Here is a 25793-nt window from a genome sequence, read left to right on the forward strand (position 1 = left end):
TATTTCCTGCTGTTTCACACTGCACGCCTGAAACTTTGAATTGTCAGTTGGCCTTACATCTTGTCAAGATTTGTTTCGGTCTACTGGAACAGTTTTGTTGAATGAATGGTTCTGCTGACACCATCCATAAGACTGAGTCATAGACACCACTGCAGTTTAATTACATGTCTGTGAAAAACTCACACTGTTGTACACAATGTAAGAAGTGTCTGTTCTTTTTGGTGAAATCAATCTCTGTAATTACAGGTTAAAGATAGGATGAGGTGTCCCAGATACAGTTTCACTTTTTTAGAAAAGAAAGCCATCAGCCTTGCCATAGCATCTACAAAATATTCAAAATAGATTGTAAAAGGACTGTCCAACAGGAGAGTGACAAGGCTTAAATGTGCATTGCAAAAAATGGTTTTAAGATTGAATATGTTCTTTTTTTTATTAAGACATTAACTATATAAAGGAATAGGTTAAAGAAAATAGCTGTTGCTGTTTTCATACATAAAAGACAGAGATGTTGTCCATGATCACACTGGCATGTCAAATTTTTGTTTCAACCCTGTAAAGTGTAGCAGGCCATTGTTTGGAAAAAGGAACTTGCTCATAAGCCGAATATCCCAAGTGAAATGAAGGCTACATCACAGGGCTTAAAACAATCTTTCTCATTAGCCCAGTAATTTGTGAGGCTGTTTGGGTGGGATAACCTTGGACTAATTCAGAGCTCAAGTTTCACATTTGACTCAGCACTTAATGTAGCAATTAGCCTGGTCAAGAACATCATCATTGAATCTGTTATGAAACAATTACATAATATCCTTATCTAAACGATTTCTCTCCCACACACGCTCAGTCATTCTTCGTGCCCTTTTATCTTTATTTCCTGTTTACTCTCTCTCTTTGTCTTTCTCTCTCATATACTTACTTCGTGACCTTCAGTTTAACATTTGGGGAGATGCTCCTGCTGGACTTCTCCCTGTTGTTTCTTTTACTGACAGATAAAAAGGCAGCACAAGCTTCAGGGCAGCAGGGGGTTTATAGCTACAGTCTCTGACTCCTACAAGTCTGTTTCCCATCTCTGTTTTCACCAGTTTTGCTTTTTAAACCTTGACAAGCCTTCAAGGAAAAGCACTGTTCATATAACAGTTTCTGTCCAATCTTCTCTCTGGAAAAGCCCTTCGCGAGAAGGTGACCTCACAGTGAAATGAGAGACAGTCCTTTTCATTTCAGTAGGCAGGTGAAAGGTCTGGTGGTCATGATACTTTCAGAGCCAGGGTTAAGTCCTTTTGATGCTAGACACTGAGCTCCTATCTGCTCCACAATTACCTCTTCTGATGGTCCTTGTGCTGCGATCCTCTTGACATTCATATCATCTGTTTGAGACTGTATGGGTAAAATTTTCAGGGGAATGTCCTTTGCACTCAGCAGAATGTATAGTTTTGTGTATACCTACTTGATGAAGCAACAGTTATATGATATATAGGGGGGGAAATTCGAAAGTTGAGGGAACTGATAACTGGCTGCAAATACTATTCTCTTTACGCCTGTCACATTTCTGCTTTTGCACAGCATTTTTTTTTTTTTTTTTTTGCATAGCATATTCTAGTTATAATGACAAAAGTGGCAGATTTAGCACTTGAAGTAATTTTTGCACATTTATTTTGTGGTATTGTTGGTATTAATGCCTAAAAAAGGGACAAAGAGACACAAACCCAAGATTCTCAAGAAGGAGAGTAAATGCCATGCGTTTATTTCAGCACTGTGACAAATCCCTCAGACTAACAACATTCACGTCATAACCATACTTCATACTTCAGTCACTAAAAGTACCTGGCATAGACCCTTCAATACATGGCATCAATACTACATGAAGTTCTATTTGTTACAAGTATATTTCCAGTGATTCTAGAGGCAGTTTCATGTGCATTTAAATTGTTGTATAACCTGTAACATAATAGAATTCCCATCGCGTGTCCCATAACAAGTTTTACAGTGCTTCTGCATATTAACAAAGGACAAATGTTTGCACCGGAGCACCCATTGTCTTTCAGTATTTCATTACGTGATTATGACACACAGTGGTCCAACTACATCTCATTCCCACAGTGCAAATAATGACACTAGAACAGGAAGGAAGATGTTTTCACCTTGTCATAGTTAAGCTCTGAGAGAACAACAGGAACAAAATGTACTATATGGCAGTATATACAAGTCACGTACTGGTTTAGTTTTCATTAACACTTCTTTCTTTAACACATTCTTTTTCACATGTAGTACTTCAAGAGAACACAGATTCTTGGATGAGAATGGGAAAAAAAACAGAGGATACATCAGAGGATACAGGAATAAATACAGAATTTTTAATGCATGATAATAATTTATACTGGTATGTATAGCAGTTCTGATATAATATGTATGCGGATAGCTATCATTCCTGATTGGTATATGTTCTGATAATGGCAGCTGCGGGGTTAATCTACTCCCAGAGGTGTATCCATTTGTAAAACAGTACTGGAATGAATTTGCATGTGCCTCTGTGTAGAGTGATTAACAATTTTGATGGTGAATAACACAATCCCATTACAGTAGCATGGAGTTATTATTAGGACATGATGTGGCCCAGAGGAATGAATACTTGAAAGAGTAACAGCCTGTCAAATTAATATACCCGCATGAAGAGGTGTGTTGTGTAGTTGGATGGCCATAGAGTGTAGTATTTGTCATTTAAAACAGAGTGGGAGCACCCCAGGAGCTTGTCTGATTGTGTGTATGATCTCTTCACTCGAAGTCTCAGAAATATCACTGACTGACTGACTGACTAGTTGTGAGTGGGTGGTTGTCTTCCTTGTCCTATCTCTCACATTTGTTGGAAGCCATCAGGTTTTGGAGATGGGACCTGTGACAGCTGCTGTCACTTGCGTCGTCTGTGTGTCAATCGGCATGTGTGTCGTCAGTGTTGTGGTTTGGGGTGATGCAGAGGAGGAGAGATTTCTGTCGATGGCTTGATCTGCTGTCTCTCGGTGCTTCATCCAGTTCACTCGTTTGCCTTCCTCATGTCATCGTGTCATCGCATCTATCTTCCTCCGCTCATCTTTAGACTATTGGGTATCTCTCTCCCTCTCTCTGCTTGGGTGCAGTGGAGGATCCAGGACTATAGAGGCAGATGGATGTGCATGGCAGAACTATTGGGACGTGCAGCCAAAATATAGATGGCACTCTCCTTTAAAAAGTCTGCCCAGGTGACTGGTCTGTCAAAGAGAGAGTTTTTTTTTTCTTTATTAGTCACAAAATTGTTTGCAATAATTTATTTTCAATCTACAACAAAAGGTGTATGGATAAGGTGACAAACTATGGGCAAGGTTGGGGCCTACTGCCATAAATACTGACTTAAACTGAAAACCAAATGTGTATTAATCCACAGCCAAAAATAGTCCCCAACACATGCAATATTTACTCCTATTTGAGTAATATTTGCTAAAAACTACCATATAGATTCAATATATGTGATCTAATTAAAAAAATTACATCCTCAGTATGACCCATGGAATTTATTGACAGTAAGTAAACATATAACAGTATGAGCCATGTAGACATGTACAAAAATTGTTATGGTTGGGCTGTTCCACCCTTCCTTCCCTTTTTGTTTTCCTCGGTTTTTTCGCCTGCCTTATGTGTATTGTTTGTCTTTGTTCATAGTCTGTGTGCGTGTTATCCTGCTGGGTGTGGCTTCCCAGTTCCTGCTACTGCCAACTCTGTTGCACACCTGCTGCTCATCATCTCATCACTGCCTCAACCTGCTGCAGCATTTAAACCCCAGCTCAGTCCTCCACTCTTTGCTAGTTTATTCAGTTGACTCCAGTGGTAAATGCGACATTCCAAACTCACTCAACAATGTTTTTTGTGCTCTTGCCAGTCCATTTAGTGCATTGTGACTTTTGCTTGTGTTAATTCCCAGTTTCCTGTGCCTCTGATCCAGCCCACCAGCCATTCCCATTATTTGGCATGTTATCTTTTGGATTGTCTCTGTCATCATCATGCAATTCAATTAAATTAAAACCTTTAAAATTGTTTACCGTCTCACTCTCTGCTCTTCGTTTGGGGTCCACTTTTGAAGTTCACAAAAATGTAATTCGTGTGCTAACATGATCCCATACAGCCTATACCATCTAACAATACAATATTCATGGAGTATCAAATTATTTAGTAATATTGTATTAAGTATCTGGCCCCTGTTCCACTGTAATCTGCCTAATGGTCCTTTGAAAATTCAGTTATAAAAACAGCCTTTGTCAGACCTCTGTCTAAGTGTGCTCAGCTAATTAGTATTCAACTTAATATGACTCTTGTGGGGCTTTTCTCTGAAATTGTGGTTCCCTGTAGTCACTGCCTGAAGTGCTGCTGCATTAGCCGCAGTTATTTCAAAATCTTGTAATGTGGCATGAGAAAAACTACTTAAAAAAATCATGATTTACCAAAGAGGATTTATCTTCATTATCTGGTGACAGAGAGAGAGTTGGAGGTCATCTGGAGGGGCGAAAAAGCCTGAAGCAAGGAAGGCCATTGCCATCCATGCTGCACTCTTTTAGGTTGCATTGCGTCTCTCAGAATTAATCCCACTGTTTCTGCCCACAGAATATGTACTGTGTTTGCACAAATGGGACCACTGTGGGGTCACAACAGCCATACTGTATGTAGGCAGGTCCAGTGGGAAAGTCAAGACTGTTTCTGTGGTGAGCAGGGTGAGCAAGGTTATGTAAATTTCACTACATAAGGGAGTCTGCAGGCCTGTAATGGCTGTTAGAAGTAAGAGCCTGAGAGAAAAGAGTTTCATCAAACTGGGCTACTACATTATAATTTCGTCCACCCTGCCTCACTCGCAGGCTCGCTAAAAATATGAGAGGACAAACCTGCTGTCACCAGTCTTGCTTCTTTCGCTGCCAGAGCTGCCTGGACTGCTCTCACACATGGGGCCAACTTGACTTATACTGTAGGACAAAGAATAAAAAGAGGCAGAAAAGTATGAATTAGCTAATCAGTGAGGGACAAGGCACTACCTTGTGCTGAAAAAAGGGGACATTTTGTGCAAAATGCAATGTAAATTATTACATCATTCCATCTATTTGAACAGTGGAGCACCCACATTGATTTTGCAAGCCCTCTGTTAAAATAAAACAAACCACATAACATTGTACTGTATGTAAAGAATTTCACTTTCTAAGCGCTTTTGCCAAGAAACATGTCCAGGAGGTCCCGTAGAACCAGTTATATGTTGAAAATACAGTCAGTGATAAGTTCTTATGTATGAAACTTATTGTAGCTGTCATTAGCTGCTCCAACAGTCATCTTCAACTTTGGAAAAAAATGGAAAGTAAAAGACACAGGCCATTACTCTTTAGAATTTACTGTACTTTAATAAACTCAGTTTGAACAAATTAAAAAAAAATAAATAGGTAAACCTTGGAAAAAAGATTTCTTTTTATGTATTAAATTGTTTCCAACATCAGGAACATGGCACTTTCATCTCACAATTAAATGGCTGCCTTCCACTTCCAGGAGTTTCTGATATTTCAGAGTCAGACAGAAGCTTCTCTGATTAACCCTCCTTGAAAAACTCCTTTTCACTTTCACACTGTAGCTTGTGAATGTCTGTAATCCAGCAATCAAACAGAGCAGAGATTTCGAACTTGTTTATTTGCTTTTTAATGAGCATGAGTTTGCATTTTAGTGTTATGTGTGGACCTGATATGTGTTCTCACAGCCCCTTGGTCCACACTGTCCTCTTTCATTGATAAATGAGGCTTTTAAAAAGAAGCTCCCCTAAAGCTTTCTTTTGATCCCTATAATTAGAGGCCAGCTTGAGTCTTATCCACGCCTCAGTATATCAAGACCTAAAATATGAAGGGCTTGCATTCTGCTCATTAAACTTCATTCAAGGATGCATGTGTCTTTGATTGCTATATGTTTCAAAAGAGTTCCAGTTTAGAGTTAAGAGGCCTCTGTGTCTCATTTCTTTCAGAATGAGGGTTAAATTACGAATGAAATCTAATTCGAGGGGTTGTCTGAGAATACTTGAGGACTGCAGAGTGCTGGAGGGTGTTGAAGTGAGGGAAAAAACACAAGCCATGCAGTGCAGTGCTGAGTCACACTCACCCACAATTCATAGGAGAGCAGAGTCCCATGAGTCTGTGGGGAATGCCGCATGTTGAATAGGTGAGAGGGGTGGAATGGCACAGCATAGGAGAGTGATTTGACAGCACAAGATAAGCAGTAATGAGCACATGCACACGCACACAGTGCACACACTGCAGTGATGAAAAGTACATTTATTCCAGTACAAGTCTCAGGTACTTGTACTTGACAAATTTCCCTTACATTCCCTACATTTCAGAAGGAAATCTTCAAATTCATGTGTAATGCAATCCTATACAATAACCTGTACATAAAAGACTGCTTTTTTGAAGGTTATGATGTATGAGGTGATGATTTGATTCAGTGATTCTTGAGGCTATACTCTGTGGTGATGCTGCACACGATTGTGTTATACTGTGAAATGTATCTAATATTTTGTCTCTCCTTTGATCCAGTCCCACAAAGCTAGTATTACTTTCAGGGTTGTTGTATTGAGTTGCCTCATTTCTTTACATACACATGCTCATACAACTGTGTCCACACGCCATAGCCATTTCAGGGGAAGAACTTTACTTGATCTCAACTTAACAAAGCAAAAACAGCTCTGTATTGAGTCCGCCTCGAGAGAAGCACAGTTCAAGTGAGTTCCAAGGAAAAAAAAAACAGCTTCATTCATCTTATACAAGAAAATTAATCAGAGCAGTAATTCTAAACAACAAAAGTGCCGGCTAACAACATGAGTGGCAGCACAGAATACATCATTGTAGAAAACACATTATGTTAGTGCCTTTTAATATGAAACTGGCTAAATTTGCTTTAAAATGGATATGATTTATGATTTTATCTGACTTGATAAAAGCAGGAGCAATTTATTCGAGAAGCATTTTCACTGCTCATCACATGTCCTTTTACTGCATCTTCATTAGTGTTGTACTGTTGTAAGCATTTATTGCAATCTGCACGGGCCAAAGTGCCAATCAGAAACAATGTTTCTGATTCTTCGGTTATCAGTTTCAGCTGAAAGCTCCTCTGTGGCTTGACAGAGAAATAACACTGTGATGTTGGTGTCAATGTAAGAGAGAGAAGTAAACAAAAAGTTTATGTGCAGATAACAACCAGATCTCCGAAAAGCTCCTAACTGTATTGGGTTTGTGCTGCACAGCCTTGATGAACTTTTAGTCCAAACAAATCCCTGAAGGGTCGTAGCTGTGGTTTTTGATTTTGATCAATTATTTCTGTTTATTGTTTATTTTATTGATGCTTTTGCTATTGCATTGTCCCCCATGCTGCAAGGATTATCTGGATGTGTTTTATAATACAGAAACTGAATTATAACGGAAAGCATGTGAAAATGTCATTAAATGTCAATTTTAAGAATCTATATTTTCCTATGTAATTCAATGCTGTTTTGTAAGCTTTGTGTGGGTTAGTGTTATGCCAAAGTTCATGGATTCTAGCAGGAAAAACATAATGAGAATTTAATCATAAGCAAAACTCATCTCTAGCTTTGATCTCATGCTGCAACAACCGTAGAAGATGTAGAGTGAAACAGGATACAGTAGGCCATTTAACACAATAGCTGCAGTTTAATGAATTCAAATTGTTGCCATGTCATGTTTCTAAGTTGAGGTTGGAAGACAAGAGTTGCTGCATTCTAAAGTGATGTTATAATGAAACAGTTTGAAAAATTGACCTGTAAAACACAATTAAGTTGTGGCTCAAAGGCAGCAAGTTCTAAACAAAACATTTTAATGAGGAGAGACAGATTTAGAGTCATTACTAATGTTAGTTCTCACAGGTTGGGAGCCTGAGAGAAATCTCTCTAACACCGATGCTGAAAACACAGCTGAGAAGACTGTCAACAGATCTGATCATTTATCATGTTGGGCAAGTAATGCGGTGTGTCATCTGCGAAGTAACGAAGAGTAACAGTTATTTGGGCTTATGTCAACCAGAAGAAGCATATCTAATGAGAAAAGTACATAGCTTGTTATCTTGCTTCCAGAGTTCTTTTCTCATTGTCTCTATTCCCCAGGCAGCCAAACCTTTTTTCCCTCTGCAAGCTGCAGGTAGCATACAGATGAGATTGTGACTCCCCAAACTCCTTGTATAGACGTGTGTGCCTTTTATCTCAGTCTTATGGAATCTTTTTGTTTTTTCAAAGTATTCAAAGTAAGGATTTTACCACTAGGCAAAGAACTAACTGGATTTACAAACTCTCCTTTGGTGTGCTCACCTCACATTGCAGGACTGCGAGTCTTTGCTGAGATTGTGGAACCAGGACTGCTGGGCCTGGCGGCATTCTGCTCTTGTGATCAAGCCATCTTTATCCAGATCCAGACCTAGAAACACTGACCTCGCTTTGTCTCTCTCCTTAGCAGTCAACACGCGCACCAGTGAGTTCTAGGAAAAATAAAAACCAACAAGTGTGTGAGATTAGGTGGCCCTGACCCACTCCTTTAAATCACCCATAATAACTCCATTCCCCTTTTATGCTTTCCATTGCTGTAATTTAGGGGCCTGGCAAAGGTATTTTTAGGGCTCATTTCATTGGCCTTAATCATTCTCAATCACATTAGCACTGTCTGATATAATCTGCAAATACTGATTTACCCTGTGCTAACACAGTGCCACACACAGTCCACAAATTGTAAAGTTAATCTCCCAGGCCAGAAACAATATTTAAACTACTGTGTGGTGATCAAGTAATAATAAAAATGAATAATTCAAGTAGGCAGATGCAGGCCAAAATTTTGGTAGACTTTATCCCTGAGCCATTTCATCAAACTAACCGCAACAAAATCTATTTGACCCATGTTCCCCTACAAGGCTGATTAGAGTATTTTGGCTGACCAGGGAGGTATGCTTGCAGACACTTGAACGGCCAAAAGCACTTCTTTCTCTTACTAAGTGTTCATAGTGAGGACAACCTCGAAAAAGTTCGAGTAAAGCTCCACAGTCCTCTCCTTTTCAGTAACAGTGGACATATGTTGTGATCTAGCAAAGCTCAAACCTCTGGCTGCTGCAATTACATCTGTTTTCTATGAGTGGATTTATGGACATTAATTCACAATGGACATTAGAGATAATGACATCCTCCAAAAGGGTCAGTTACACTGACCATAAAAATATGTGTTCTGTTTTGACTGAGTTAGTCAGAAAACATTTTGGTACTACAGTTTTTAAAGTACCTTAACTGCTTCCAGTACCTTTGCTTCATGTTTCTCCCCCTGAGCCTCCCCTGAGAAGCCCTGCTCAATATATGTGTCCCAAAGTTTCTCTATATCTCATAGTGAATTGAAGATTGGAACCACAGTTACTGTGAGGTATATAAGTAAAGCATGACATTCTGTAAACCAGTCAAATCCAACTACAAAACAGACTTCGCCAAAGGCTGTTATGGTAAGACTAATCCCAACATTTCTTCCAGATTTACTGTTGTTGCATTGAAACGCAACACAGTTCATGGCTGAGTTTCAGGACATCAAGAATAAAAACGAATTGTCATCATTTTCAAAGCTCCATTGGATTGTGTAATGAATCAGAAACTGTATACACTGCATTATGGTTATTTCTTGAATAAATTGTTTTCTTACTCTAGTATACTTTACCTCTGTGCGAAATTTCCTCAACACTGCCAGAGATTCAAAGTAGAGGAAGTCTGACCATTCAACATGACCCTTCTTCTCAGGATCCAGCGCTGCAAACTGGGCCAGAACTTCCTCCTCTTGTTCATCAGTCAGGTCCTTATCAAACTGCTGCTTGGATACAAAGTGGCGATACTGCAGCAGCTCATCTGACACCAGGCATGACTCTACAGCAGCAAGGAACAATTCATCACATCAGACCTAATTATTCACCAACCAGTCTTCCAGATGTAATTAAGTTACGGTGACTCATTTTCTTTAAAGGCAAGACCACCTCCTGCTGATTGCCCTCCATCCAAGTTACTGAGTAATACTACACAAATGGAAGTAGACTGGGTTGAGGGCAAATAATGTAATAGCTTTGACTGAGAAATCCAATAAAAAATTCAAAGGAACAAAACAGTGTATACAGTGAGGTGGCTATACAGTACATATTACAGGTGAAAATGGAGCTTAAGAGTCTGCAACAATGTTTTGTGAGGCTTTCGTTAGGCACAGCAAAGAGGTGCTTTGAGCTAAATGCTAATGTCAACATGCTAACATACTCTAAATGACAATGCTAACATGCAGATCTATAGCAGGTATAAAGTTTACTGTGTCCACCAACTTAGTTTAACATGTTAGCATGCTAACACCTCCTTATTAGTTAGCATGCTTAGTTTTCTAAGGCCAGACCAGAAATACAATGAAGATATTTCCAGTCTGGTGGACTGACCACGCTGCTGACATTCCCTTACTGCCAAAATGTTTAATGGCATAGACTTCATCATGGGCCGCTCTTTAACTAAATGTAGTGTCTAACCTTGATTCAGTGACTCACCTGGGATGATCTTGCACTGCTTAAAGGTCTCCATGAGGCTGTACATCTCTTCCTCTGTTAGGAGTAGATTCAGATTATCCTGCAGAAAGGGGTGAGATGACAGCAGAGAATTACACTTTGTAGAGGTGATGCTCAGTCTCTTTATTGTTAAGTGGTGCATTACTTGATGTTTAATAAGTGAGTGTGCCCTAATTATACAAATTTAGTCCCAGATGTGCCCCATGCAATTAGCCATAAGCATACAAAGTATTGGATCGTGGAACCATTTCATCAGCTATTCTGTTTCCCAGGTGATTCTCATGATGTGTTGTTCTTTGTCTTTTCATTGTTATATCAATAGTAAAGAAAGCTGGAAATGAAGATTTCCAGTTAATTTCCATAAAGACATTAAAATGCAGTGTGTCCAGAGACCTGAGAGTTTATGAATTTTCATGTGATGAAAAAAAAAAACAGAATTTCAAAAATACATGCATATCATGTCACATCTGAAGTTGCGTCTGATGTAAAGATGTGTTTAGCATATAAATTTCTTCTCAGTCTGGTGTAGACATCAGCAAATCCACAGGCAAGGAAACTCACAGGAGACACTGATTTGAATGTTTATATTTGTAAATTATTTGTATGTTATTTATCGGATAAGTGGCATGATGAAACTTTAATGGTCCCTTTGGGATTATTAAGGTAAGTCAGTTCCAGTTTGTTTACGTAGTCCTTAATCACTTTTACAATCTGTTGGGGCTTTATAAAAGCCACATTATGAAATCAAAATTAAAATGCACTAACTGCCTCTCCTTTAAAAATCAAAAAGGGAAATGGGTGAAATACTGTCACTGTCAGTGTCTTTACCATGCATCATTCCATTTTTTGTATCAAAAATTTGATACTAACACCCAGGTTGACAAAGCACTAGCCCACTGGAATTTCTCTTTAAATATGAAATAAATAAGATGAGAAGTTCAGGAATCTGACTGAAACACTACATCCATTTCTGTGCAGGAAAGTTAAATTCACCTCAAATGAACAAGGCCACATGGCCTCATTCTATCAACCACTGGGAGCTGAACATGTGTGTCAACTAGCTGTATGGTGTCTTCCTGCATTTTTTCAACTGCCAACACCTTGCTACCTCACTGTCTGCAGTATTTAGAGATCAAGAGTGTGTACGGTATGTGTATTTAATGATTCATGTTTTTTTTTTCTCCTTTTTTTACTACCCAGTCCTTCCTTCTAATATCTGCATGCAAGTGGGTGGTTCAGCTTAAGTTACTTAATATTTTAAGCCCCTAATGGATCTTGGAATGTCACTCATATGTCGAAACTTATGCTTTTTCTCCATTCCTTAATCTATCCATGAATTCATGACTGTTTTCATTCAAGATAACCCCACATCTGTCCCAATGGCCATTCCAAAATCAAGGATATCTGAACTTGGCACCCTAATGCAAGATACCATAGTCACGTCCTGTCTGCATCACTCCTAAAAAGTGTGAGGACAAAGTCTGGGACACTGTACCCTTGTTAAAATTTTGATATATATCACTTCAACAGAGTGGAACCAAAGTGTAAAGTGTCTAAGTTAAGCAGGTGTCACACTGAAAAACCCTCTAAGCCTTTTCCCCTCATTGTTTGTACTTGTCCTCGAGTGGCTGCTGCAGCTTTGCTGTTTTTTTTTTTTTTTTTGCACAACCACCAAAGCCAATGTGTGGAAGAGAGGCATAGCGCTAAAATTCTGCAGTAGCACCGCTGAATCATCTAAAGAAGTAACCAGCTAGTCAGAAAGACGGACTAAGCCATGAAAATGCAGCATATCATCTTCAGCCGCAGGTTTATTCTAGTGCTTTTGTGAAATTAAATGTCATGTTTATCTTTTGAGGACTTCAGGTGATAAATTGAGATTGCTTATATATGCCACCTCCAGTAACTTAAATATAATTTTCCTAAGCAATGCAAGAGGTTGGAAAATTACACTATGCTCATCGTTATCATATTTACTCTCAGTGTGCTGCATCATATTAAGCTCCTTATTAAGCTAAAATTCCCACAGGAATTCATAAAGTGTCCATTTATCTGTCTGTCACTGTAAAAGCGAGATGTAAATCAACATCAAGACCAAAAAATGATCATGCTGTCATCAGGAGGCTGCTTCCTTTGTTTGCTCTTTGCCAGACATCAGTTCTGTGCATCTCTAATCTGCTGTGTTCATCAACCGTTACCCCTAGTAACACCAACTGTCTGCAAAACAGTGAAACTGGCCATCTGCTATGGATGCCGTAATGATATTGTTATATCTGTCTGATAACATTTTTCATCTAACTTTATTGTCAGAGTGATTTAAAGGTTTATACAACAGCTACTGACAGCACCTGGAAAATATGTTCTGAGACAGAAAAGGTCCCTAGGGGAAAAAAAGAATAATAATAACAACACAGTCTAATTTTACTCTGGCAGGTTGCATAAATAAGATATTTGAGACTATCCTGTTCAGAACAATGACAGTGTTGTGGTTGTATGTTCAAACAGCTTTAAATAGCCCAGGATTAGGCTCAGTGCCAGAGCAGGAAGATAAAGACAAAAATAAATATTCTTCTTATTGATTCCAGAGCTGCAAGAATCAATGTTTCTGTGCCAACAATGAATCAGATGTGATATGAAAGCTGTCGCTAATAGTGGCAGAAGCAGCAGATTATGTCATAAAATAAGAGCATTATCACCCCACCCTGCCATTGCCCTCATGTCTGGGGAGCCTTTTATCTCACTGTCACATTTTATCTCACAGCAGAAGCAGATGTTTCCTGGGAGAAAGTTCTCATGAACCTGTATGCTAGCTCCCCAGAAACATCTTGTAACTCATGAGTCAGATATTTTTCTTGGTGAAACCAGCCAGAGCTAAGTGGAGAGTGAAAAGTGGACTTGCATTAATTATGGTGGATACAAACAGAAATGACAATGAATGCACATTTCGCTCCATGTCAGTCACACATCCAGCATGCCTGCTACATAGATGAACTCCTCAACTTTGACTTGAGTGTGACCACCGTGCCCTAGTTCTTAGGATTCTTACAAGCTAGCAGCAAGCATCAAAAAGTCAGGTCAGTGCTATAAAGACTGGTCACTCGGGCTCATGAACCCTTCCTCCGTCTGATTGGCTGTCAGTGAGTCATATATACAGCACTCTGCTTTGAAGGCTGACTGCAAATCCACTTCCAAGGAAAGTCAGCCCATCTGGGGTTAGTAACAGCTGACTGACATGTGCCAACAAAACTCCCCGTTTCTTTAGCTATCTAGCTAAGAACAAGAATTCACAAATCATTCCTCTCCCTTGCTGAATCCCCCCACACACACACACACACACCCATTCCTCACACACTGAAGGAGCCAGCCAAAGAAAGAGGACCTTTCAGTGTCCTTTCACAGATTGTGTGAAAACATCTCCCCCTAAGCGCAACTTTGGCAAGTGATTTCACTTCTCAGGGCTGGTGAAAGACAGCGAAGCCCCTACTCCACTGTGAAGGGTCCTCCAGAAAAAAAGCACTCTTCAGCTGTTAATGCTAGAATTAAAACAGATTGCATTATGCCTCTCACAGGGCGGTGATCACCAGAGATTTGGCATTGGTCTTGAATTCCCAATGAGAAGACAGTGAAACACTGAAAATTCAACCAGAACATTTCACAAAAAAAATGTAAAGCATTACAGCTGCTGTCATACTGTACATGAAATATGTGAAAAAAAGGTCACTGTCCTTATCTATCTCACCAGTGCTTAAAAACATACATACTACCTTAAAAATGGGCAATATAATGATGATGCCTACTTACACAATAGTAGCAGCTCCAGCCAGTAACAGTGTGGGCTGTATCTCTCATCTCCTGCAAGGCCTCGGCACGCAGGTAGCCCAGCTCCCTCAGACAGCCATCGTGAAACACCCGCGTGCAGATCCTGCAGGGGTACAGGTCTTCGGCCGTCCACACCTCGCACACGTCACACATCTCATCACTCGGTGGCTGCAGTGAAAGCAGAACACGTCAAACAGTCATTTACATTACGAATTTTGTTGGAGCAGTAGGAGTGTGGTTTGATGATAGGAGGGGTGTTGCATCACGCAGCAGCAAATGTCCTCATGTTCTTAGAATGATAATTACGACAGCACTGCCTTTGACATGAAGACTGATATCTGGGGCCTTGTCCAACATGTGCTAATTGTCAGTCTTTGTCCAGCTTCCCTGTACACTGTTTACAGCTCAGATACACTCAGATGTCAAGCTAGGGAAAATGCCTGCAGGACATTCGACTGGTTAACCACACGGAGACACTGTCAGTTTTTATCCTTGATGTTTTTCATCTCTATTTCAGTGCCGCAGCTCCAGCTTCAGGGGTGTAGACACATCACAGATGAGACCATGTCAAATTTTCTCCATCACAGCTTATCTTATAGTTATGGCTCACCTCTTGTGACCCAATGACTCAGTTTACATCAACAAGCTCCCTGCATCGAAGCTCCAGTCAAAATGACTCTATCTAAGCTTTCAAAAGGGGCTGTAAATGATGGAGAGGTTCATTCATCATCCTCTAACATGCAGTGATTTCTCTAAAAGTGAGTGACCCTACAGGCTGCAATTTTCATCATGCCACACAGTAAGAAATGCGAGTTGGATATAACAAACAAATGTGCTTTGCTCTTCTTAAACTTAGTGGAGCACAGAGAGAAAGTGGTGAATTCTCAGCCAAAGATTGTACTAAAAGAAAGGCCTTGGGGTCAAAGAAAATCCTGAGGGTTCATCCCCATGGGAGCATGACTGCACTCAGCAACCTTCCTTGCAGTCTGCCTAGTCAAGTGTGAGATATCTTGTGCTCACAGTTGACATGTTGACCTGATGGTAGTGCAAGAGTAAAGCTCATTGAGAGTCAAAGGTAGAAAGAAAGCAGCCCTTTTAGAAGAAAAATAAGAATACAATAAAATCACTACAAGGCTTTAATGTTAAGACGGGGGAATTTTTTTGGCCTGTTGCCAATGGAGATAGAGAACTTTCACTGTAACACATAGGAGGGAAACCAATTTAAACCAGTACACTGTCAAATAGATGCTCACTTACCAAAAGCATTAGCCTGGAAAAACATTCTCAAAACCCTCTCCTCCATTCATCTCCTCCATTCTGTTTCAGCCTTTCAAAATTCTTATGTGTGGTATGTTATCTATGATTATTGCTACGTAGACACTTTTATTTCTGTACCTCTTGTTAAAATGCAGCATTGGCAGTACACCAAGTTACCATGCAATATTTACTCTTTGAAAAATAGAAAACCTGATGGTGTCAGTGCTCCTGTGAACTCCATCCCCTGTTAGTCAGCGTCGCCCTGGATAAGGTCACCTCTCTGAGCCAGCCAAAGCAGCCTGCCCACAAGATGCTCACTGTGAAGAGCCCTTGCACACAACAACATATCACACTGCTAGTGTGGTAATAAAAGGCCCTGCAGAAAACAACACGGGACTCATACTTTCTCACCTTCAACAAGGGTGTTTAGATAAAGCTTAAGAGTCCCTTTATAACTCAGTTGAATTGCGTTATTATAATGCCTAACTTGAGGGAGGAGAAAAGATAATGCATTGCTGTTGCCATGGAGATTCTTTGACATCTCACAGACATCTATTTAATCCCAGGATTTGGGGATTTACAGTGTGTGTTTTGTAAAAACCTTAATGTGTTTTCATGTATTTCTGCTCTTTTACCTGCTCTTTCTTATCCAGCTCCACCTCTACAGGCTGGTCGTCATCAGCTTCCCTTTTGGGCCGCACGAAAGCAGGCGGCGTGAGCTGATGGGTCTTATCAAGATCCTCAGGCTCCACCCCCTTCCCATCCCGTAACCTCGACCAAGCCTCCTGGTTGACCTTACAATCATCCCTCGTCGGAGCGGAGGCCTGCTGGGAGGTGGACGGACCCGCACTATTGTCCGTCTCCTCTTTCTCCGCCTCCTCTGTCTTCTTCTCTTCAGGACTGGCTGGACTTTTGGCAGGTGCGTCTCCTTCCTCTACTTCTTCTTCTGCCTGTTTGGTTGCGACAGCACGATCCTTAAGGCCAGCCTGGAAGGCAGAGACAACAGCGCTGCATTTCTGCACCTTCTCCACCTGCTGCTTCTTTGACATGAGCACTCCCATGGCTGCAGACAGATGGAGAGACAAAAAAACAAAGAACAGTTACACAACTGTGCCGCATTTGTAATTTGTCATAGCCCTCACTTACATCGGTACACCTACTACCAAAGATTAAAGCCCCTGAAAACTTGGTTTCAAATTTTAAGCATTTCAATTTATTGTTGAATATTTAACAATGACTCAGCAAGCAACAAAAAAAGTTAGAGTAAGGAAAAAGTAAGAACCAACCCTAGGTAATATTTACTGACAAACTCTGTGGCAGTAAAGTAACTGAAGAACTCTCTGCTGCAGTCATAATTTTCTTGTAAAAGATGAAGAAATACAATGAGGACACTGTGAGAGCTTTTTGCAGCCAAACACAGAGATGAGATCATCACCCTATGAAAATATTTCTCTCTCTCCCTGCACATCAGATCGTGCTGTTACTGAATGTCCTGAGCAGGTCTCTCCAAATCTCCCATATCTCTTTCTATATCAGCAGCGATGTCCCTGAACTCTACTACTCATTACTAATAAACCCTACCAATCTGATCCTGGTTCAACATTTCAGTGGCTCACTTCTAGTATTTCATATAATCGTTCAATCCCAATGTGGATATTGAGGTGCAAACTAAGAAAGCATGTCCCACAATTCAGCAAACTGAAAAAATATTATATACATACTGTATCTGTGGGGTTTATGTACAGCAAGAAAGCATGTCAACACTGCCTCCACATGCAAATGCTCCTCTTCATGTCATTGTGAGTAAGGGATACTGTACATATCAATGCAGAAATCTATATCTTGCTCTAATGTGTCTGTGGCTCTCCACAGCTCGTCATATAAAGGATGACATTCATCTGAAAGGCAATAAATGAAACATCCAAAGCTCAACAGTTAGACTGCCAGACAAAAAGATTTGTGAAAGTTTGGAAATTGTACCTCCATCATCTTGACACTATGGATAACAGGTTTCCCCATTTATTTAAAAGAAAAAAAATCAATCAAAGTACTAACAGACTCCTAACAGTTCAAATTACTGCACATATACCCACACACAAGCCTGTAAATAATATGCTGCTGCTCATTTTCTATAAGGTTGAGAAGTTAAAGGGCCAGTTTACACAAAGACACATATTTTCTTACTCATCCTTGTGGTGTCCAGTCATGGTTTTACTTGAGATATCCATCTCTAAGACAGGTTTCATTGGAAGTAATACTGTTAACTGTCTAAACTTCCTGTAATTTTAGCAGCAAAGACCAAACTCCATTCACCTCCACTGTAACTGATTAAGAACCATCTCATGTGTCACATACATGCATGCTCATGGGACCTTTGATTTTTATGCTGAATGAGGCTTTTCTCATCCTATCTTCCCAACCAAATTTTCTAAATTGTTCAGGGATTAATGCTGGTGTGATTTGAGTTCAGGGAATTCCAAGAGAGTAGCCTTCAGCATGCACATGCATATGAAAGTGTGCTTCTCTGTAATGGTCCCACCATGTAATACGCATACATGGCATTAATCACAGTCGCTTGCTGAGTTCAGTCAAGCGTAAAAATCTGACATTGCTTCTCTTCACCTCCGACTGTTCATCGAAATGAAGTGACTCGAGGTAAGATAAGGTAAGATCAACTTTATTGATCCCTGAGGAGAAAATTAACTGCACTCTCCCTGCTGGCTTTCAATGAGTTTTTGCCACAAAGACCTTAAAACTGCTGAGCATTTGTCTGAAGACAGTTATAATTTTTAAAATGTTAATGTCATAATTATTATTTGATTTGGCAATAAAAGACTGAGGTCTATAATTTCACTGTGTATAGATGCAATAATTTAGTTATTATAAAGGTTAAAAATTGCAAAAATGTGACCTCACACTTGAGAGGTTCAAAAGACACGACTTTTCTTTTAGTGCCGGAATCTGCAAGAAGTGCTAACCCCTACATTTGTTAGGGGTTAGCACCAAATATTTTCAAGGACTCCTAAGCACCTTATGTGAAATCATACCGTTTATGATGTGGTAGCAAGTTAGAGAAGAAAATAATCATTTTGAAATTGACTTAGTTCTCATTTCCACTAAAGTGAGATGCAACCGTGAATTCCATTATTGAAAAAAGGTGCCATCGTGGATTCAAGTTGATTACATCGTACTTATGGAACATGTGTCTTTGCTTTGAAATGCAATCCCATCTATCCAAGCTCCACATAAGTGGTTGTGTGAAATTCAATCGCATTTATCTGAAGTGAAATGGGAGTCATTCCCTCTCTCTTCCTCCCAAGCTGTCTCTAATAGCCTGCCAGGCCTTATGTTCTCAGGCTGCTGGTGGACTTATGCTTCCTAGACTGCAGACGATACAACACTCGTTTGTATCATCCATGAGTTCAACACAGGCTGCACTCTGTCTGGTTTCATACATTCAAACGATCCAAAAAACACATGGTGAAATTACACGTCACCTCAGTTAAAACAGATCAACATTAAAAGCATGCAGATTTCTTTGTTCAAGTTTGGTTTGCTTTCACACAGACAAAACAGAAGCAAAGTGATAGCGTATTGATCGCTGCAGTGAATATCCATTTTCCCCAGCATCTCTCTAAATGGAGGTCAAAGGTCAAGTCAGTTGAAGCGTAGCACTCCTGCAGCTGATAGGTGTTCCTAATTTTAATCATGTTTTGGATATGTCATATGTCCACGTTTGTAAAAGGACTAGATGAAGTACACTCCAAAATGCCAACATGCCGCTCAAGTGTGTTGTTGATGCTCCACAATAGGAATGGAGAAGGTACTCAGAGTTGGACAAAAAGTGAAAAAAAATAAATAAATAAATAAATATATATATATATATATATATATATATTATGCTTTAACAAGATACATGTATACAGTAAAGCCTTGCTCTGTAGAACACTTGTGACACACTGATTGTCTTCCTCAGGGACAAGCACTTCATTTACAAGGTCAGTCTTTCCATTAACAACGCCCTCCTGCAGTTTGATGAACAACAGCAGCATGCTGACAATATACAATGATTAAAACACACATATGTAGGCCTGTACAATACTAGAGAGACTGTTATCCTAACTGCTGGAATGACAATCAGCTCAGTGGGCTGTCTTTTAACACAGAGCAGCTTAGGCTGAAATGTTCCGTTCCATTATTTTAATGCAGGAGTAGCTGGGATTGGATTTTGGATAACAGAGAAAAGAGGAAGGGGGATGTTGTAGTAACTGTATGTGGTAGGCACTGTGCCTTAACCACCGCCGCCTCTACAGACCATTTTTGGAAGTATAGCATTTGTGTTTGTTTTGCGTATTTATTTGAGGAAGGTTGCTGTCTCCTCATCGCTCTTCATGCTGCTGTTTTTCATCTTTTCTCAGGAGTGGCAAGTTTGAGTGGTCATTTAAGTCATGTCCTTCATGTACATCATGATTTATTAGTCTGTTTCCATGTTGTTTTTTTCAATTGAACAACTCTTCTCCCTCAGCCAGAGTTAAAGGCTTTTTTGCTATGTAGATTGTTTTTCTTTTATTTTCAGCATTCCCAATCAGGTTTCTGCATGTACAAACTTTACAGGGCATTCACAAATATAAATCTTTGGTTTTTAACCTTGGAGTCGAGGCCTCCCAGTGGGTTGCAAGAAAAATCTGAATATGTGCGATGTTTAACAAGATATGAAAGAGGAAAAAGCATCCATCTGGCACAGGAAATATCCTTTTTTTCCTGCCTATTTCTCAAATCTATACTTTTTCTTATGAAGTACACAGAGTTTTATCTTTCTCAGACAGATGAAACATTCTAAGAAAGTACCAGCACATGAATATGTAAAAATCGTCTTACCAGAAGCTTGGTCCTAAACAGCTCATACAAGGACTGTCAATAGAGAGGTGGTGATCACAATACAGAATGGTCCCCTGATTATTATACATGTAGGGACTTAATTATCTTCTGAAGTGACCTTTCCACTCAGAGCAGTGCTGGCATAGACAGTAGGCAGTGACAGCTCTTTAATGCCAGAGATGCAGAATCAGCTAAACTGCTGCTTTTTTCATATGAATCCATGGGGGAAGAAAAAATGTAAAGATTTTGCATGCTTAAAGGCAAGGACTTAAAATAATCGAATGGTTGATATACTGAAATGCTGCCACCACAGCTGGATCCTCAATTACTGAGCAGTGCGGATAATGGACCGTGCCATTTTAAATGAGATAATCAACAATAAAGAAATTGTTCTTTAATGGCCAGCAAAGTGAATAGGCTTCATAAACAGCAGGGGGGAAAAATAAGAAAACAATAACAATACACTACATGCTATTACAAGCCTCAAGGACTTCGTACACTCCATCAAATCAATGCCAGTAGTAAATAGCATTAATATAATTTCAATATCCTTTCAAAGTCAAACACACAGCTTGATAGAATAAAATATAGCTATAGGGAGAGAAAAAAAAAACAATGGCACCTGTTTACCTGCATTATTAATAAATTCCATTTCCCAACTCGTTTTTCACAAACAATTCAATAATATATTGTAATGGAAATCTACACTCATGTACTGTATGTAATAAGAAATTGCTGCCAGTAGCAACACTAAAAAATGTAATATGAACCCCAAGGTTAGCCAGATTTATTTGGAAGACAAAATGAAAGTAAAATTATTATCCAAACTGTCTATCGTAAACATCCACTACAATTTAAAAACAAGCAGTATTACTTAGTAATGCTTTTCAGTCATGAATTCACTGGTCTGGTATTTATGTTAGCTTGACCACTAGCCACTAGCCTCTCCTGCTAACTTCAAAGCTGTCATCTGTTGTGCTAACATTTATCACAGGTAAACAAATACTCAGTAATTACATTAGCATGGAAGCTTCCCTGTGAAGAGACTTTGAGGTGCAATGTGGCTAACTTTGGAACTGACATTAAGCTAGCTGTTGATGGTAGCTAAATGTTAAATAGTAAGTAAGTGAAAGCCTCTGAACTATAGGCTGCTTATTTTACCATAATGTTTCTTAGTTTGTTTATCTGCTAATGCAACTAATTAACTTTTCTGTTGAGTAATTAGTATTACAACAAGATAGACTTCCTAAATTAATTTGATGATGAAATGAAGTTGTTTAGATAACGCAACTGAACTACTTTCTTGTTTACAACCTGTTTCATCATGACTTTGTTGTGGTAATTCTGCATTCTACATTCCCATATCTCAGCAATTGCTGAGTGTAACGTGACAGTGATGGACAAAACTACAAAAGTCAAACCCAAGTTGTGATAAATGGCAAATTTTCCTTCAAGTGCCAACTGTTTTTTTTTTTGTTTGTTTTGTTTTTAAGTGGTACTGAAGCTCAGCATTGACCCTTCATATTACATTTCGAGGGCAACACAAGCAGAGGAGGAAGGGATAAAACTCCCTCAGGCTTGATGTTCACTAGACGCTGCTCTGCTCTCTTTCCCGGACCCTTCTGAATGATTTACATACCCCTGGATAAAAAAAGATCTGGACGAAGGGAAGGGAAAAAGGGCCACTTCTTGGGGCAGATCTGACATATATCGCCGAGGAAATGTTATTCTGTCAAGCTGCACTCCAACAGAATAGTCTCGAGATGGTGAAGTATATTAGAAATTCACTTATTTTTATGTTTTTTGATGTGACAGGATCTAGGCTTTCCCTATATCATCCATATTCCAAATTGACTCTACTTTGAAGTGAATCATTTTGTTTCCCCATTTTCTCTGATACAATATATTTTTTACATGAGCCTAAGAAACATTTTAGGTTTGAAATGCATTCAGGCTCATATCAAGAATTGAGTGTGACAAGCTCTCACATGATGAAGCTCTCAGGAGCATCTCGGTTTAATTAAATATTGATAATTTCAGAGGGAGGTGGCACCAGAGTGCTCTTAAAATCCTTGTGATTTGCTTCTGCTCCTCCAAGTAACTCTTATGTAGTCTGTCCACATTTCACTCATCAGTTGAACACTATGTCCATGTTGGGCAAAATACACTTTACATTTCAAAACAGCAGAGATTACAGTTAACAGTTTCACCTCTCTCTTAATTCTACCTGAAGTCATTTTGTGGATGTTGTGCATCATAGATAAGAACAAAAATCAAGTTTAAGCTGGAGACAAGAGCTGATCGCATTAATCCTGACTTTGAATTGGAATCCATTCTCTCCCTTAAGCTGCAGTGTATTAGAGGCCAACGAGGACACCTTAAGGTCTATATTAGTATTCAGTCCTCCGCTGCCCAAGTGTCACTATGAGGAAGTTATTGAGATCTACAGCAGCTCATATAACAGACATTTGTCAGTCTAGGGAAAAAAAACACCACTGCTAAAGAATTTTAGTGTCAACGCGCTCACCTAGAGTCATTTCAGTTGTTGAAACAGATAATTCTTTAAATTAGAACTGGTCATTAATTCAGTGTGTAATCAAAAGAATAAAAAACATTGTCAGTGAATACAATCCACTGGCTCATTTAACTATTTGATTGATTGATTTTTTTTTTAATGGGACAATTGCTTTTTTAAGAATCAACACAACACTTCTGTGGTTCCCAGCCATCTGGCTTGTGACCCCTTAAAACCAAGGTATTTGGCAGACATCCATCTCAGGTTATAGTGTTAGTGTGGGCGTGTGTCGTTAGGAGTTCAACCAAAGATGATTTTTACCTCTCAGATTGTTTCATTTGAGCAGCTTGGGGAGGTAAATTATATCTACTGATTCACAAACAAGCAAGCAAAATTTGAGAAACTATTTGCTTGGATTCTTTTTACCATACAAATCAACAAATCAAGCTCCGCTTTCAAGCCACACAAGTCCAACATACTGTTATGTATTGATGCATTTATATCATAAAAGCATGAAAAGGATGCTAAACCGTATCTGGTTTTCCTCTCATGTTATGACAGTGTGTGTTCCTCTGACTGTATGATTCCCTTTCCAAAGCTGTTGGATGTCACTGGTATGTGCTGATTAGAATCCCAACCAGCCCTTCTTTTCATTCCTTGTTTCAGTGGTGAGCAGGAGGGGGGGCTGGTGGTGGGATTTTTTGAATGGAAGCACCACAAAGCATGCCTTTTCATGAGAACGAATCCCTCTTTAGCCAAAGATCTCACCCACGGACCAGGGAAGCAAAGACCTGGAACTAATTACACTAACGAGTTCACCCAGATCCCTGTAATAGCGAGTGAGTGGAATCATTAACAACCATTTAAAACACGCAGATGTACGTGCACTTGGACACACAGAGCTAAATAAATCAAATCAAAGAGATTAAGGATGGTTCTCTTGCTGCCTCCTGGCCTCAGATTCCTCATTGCTTCTTGGAGAAACACTGCTATGTGCATGAAACAACAACTCTCCCTCTGGCGTTTCATTGCCTCTTGCTTGTGTTTGTACCTGAGCACAACAACAACAACATTCTCCACAAAAAGCATAATATGCTCAAGGCTAAAAAAAAAAAAAATGCATACAGGGGTTTGAGATTCAGCTTCTGAACAGACTGAAAAGAGAGAGAGGGGGGAAAAAAAAGCACCTGAATGGAGGAGGAATTTAAATCTCAGAGCATCGTTAGACTGGAGACATCACGTTGGCATTCAGAAGCTGCCAGCCAGAGAGAGTCCTGTGCCAGCTAAACGCTCTGAGAGAGTCTGACAATAAGCACAGAGCAGGCGGCAGTGAAGCAGCTCAGGCTGCAGGGATCTGTCACAGAATGAGGAGCAGGACTCAATCCAAGGTTAACACAGAAACTGGCTTGTTTATGGACCTATATGTGCTAGAAGATAACAGCAACGGGGCTGTAAACAAAGACTGATGGAGAGCCTAATGGACAGCAGCACTCCCCTGTGGGACAGTGCTGGGAAAAGTGGACAGCTGGAGACAGAGAGAACTACAGTGTGTCTGCTGCAGAGCGGAGCATCAATTCAGAATTATCCAGCCGTGCCTTTAGTTGCAGAATCTCTCACTGGTACAACTTCTAAGGTCATGGAAAAAGAAGCAGCAGCAGCCTGGCGCTTTAACAGCTATCCTCCCAATGACGTACATGCGCTAACTATAGTCTGAGAACTCCCTGAATTCAGTCTTTCACTCTCATTTCTCCTCATTTTTCACACACACTGTGCACTGTGTTACGAAATGAAAGGGACACTAAAGGGGGAGGGGGGCATCAGTGGGAACTCCTGTAGTTTGACAACCACAACCACAGCAACCCATCCACACCCATGACCTAAATATGCTTCTCATACAAGCATCTGTAACGTGAGGCTCCCCAGCAGCCCCGTGAATGCAACATTAACAAAAACCTGAGTCTAGACCAGCGTATCGTCCCGCATGGCAGCTTTCAGTTTGTTACATAACACTTTAAAGAGCGCTATAGGAAAGCCTGTGTGCGGACTCACCGTAAAGGGTTGGTGTTCACCGCGACTTATTGGAGACTTTGTCCTTTTCTGTCTCAAGCCCGGCCGTCCAGCATGGCAAGACTTTGCTCGAAAATGAGAGTGTGTGTGTGTGTGTGTGTGTCTGTGCGCGCGCGCGCCTTTACCCGCCCGTCAGTAGCCCCGCAGAGAGATGAATGGCACAGCAGTTTATTATTCCTTCCCCTCACAGTCCTGAGGAGAAAATTTACAGTCGGAAGCAGCTTCTCCCTCTCTCTCTCTCTCTCTCCCTCTCTCTTTCTCTCTCTCTCTCCAGCAGGAATAGAGACTTCTCCAAGAGCCGCGGACAGCTCCGGTGCTGAAATCTTTTTTCTTTTCCTTTTTTTTTTTTTTTAAACCCACCCTCCCTTCCTTCCTGAGCTACTCCCTCAGCATCGCAGGAGGAGACACGCAGTTCGCTAGCAGTTGAGGCAGGAGGAGACCTTGGTGCGGACTCACAGAGAGACGGCCACTGAAGCTAAATCACGAATTTATGACCCATCATATTCGTAGCCCCCCTCCCCCCACCCCCTCGCCCTCCCCCTCCCCGTCCCCAGAGAGCTCCCATCGCGTTACCACGTCGTTGCGATCATTCAGGTTAATAACTTGTGCGCTCCTCAGTCGTGAACCTGGAGCGTCTTGATTGGCCGAGACCTTGCAG

At 40.2% G+C, this 25793-nt stretch overlaps 1 protein-coding gene across 2 annotated transcripts; it reads right to left on the minus strand.

The window, feature by feature from the left end:
* Positions 1-1706: 1706 nt before the first annotated feature.
* phf24 (PHD finger protein 24) lies at positions 1707-25670 on the minus strand. Of its 2 annotated transcripts, XM_018671778.2 has the most exons (9): positions 25118-25670; positions 16311-16738; positions 14401-14586; positions 10585-10663; positions 9729-9931; positions 8354-8520; positions 6139-6171; positions 4896-4973; positions 1707-3236 (listed from the first exon to the last, which is right to left on the minus strand). In XM_018671778.2, the coding sequence occupies exons 2-9, from the start codon at positions 16734-16736 to the stop codon at positions 3140-3142; spliced, it is 1269 nt and encodes a 422-aa protein (XP_018527294.1). In that variant the 5' UTR covers positions 16737-16738; positions 25118-25670; the 3' UTR covers positions 1707-3139. The 2 variants fall into 2 exon arrangements, with proteins under 2 accessions (XP_018527294.1, XP_018527295.1); XM_018671779.2 differs by lacking the exon at positions 6139-6171 and having other exon boundaries at positions 25118-25669.
* Positions 25671-25793: the final 123 nt, after the last annotated feature.

This window comes from Lates calcarifer, linkage group LG9 (assembly GCF_001640805.2).
Source record: "Lates calcarifer isolate ASB-BC8 linkage group LG9, TLL_Latcal_v3, whole genome shotgun sequence".
NCBI lineage: Eukaryota > Metazoa > Chordata > Actinopteri > Centropomidae > Lates > Lates calcarifer.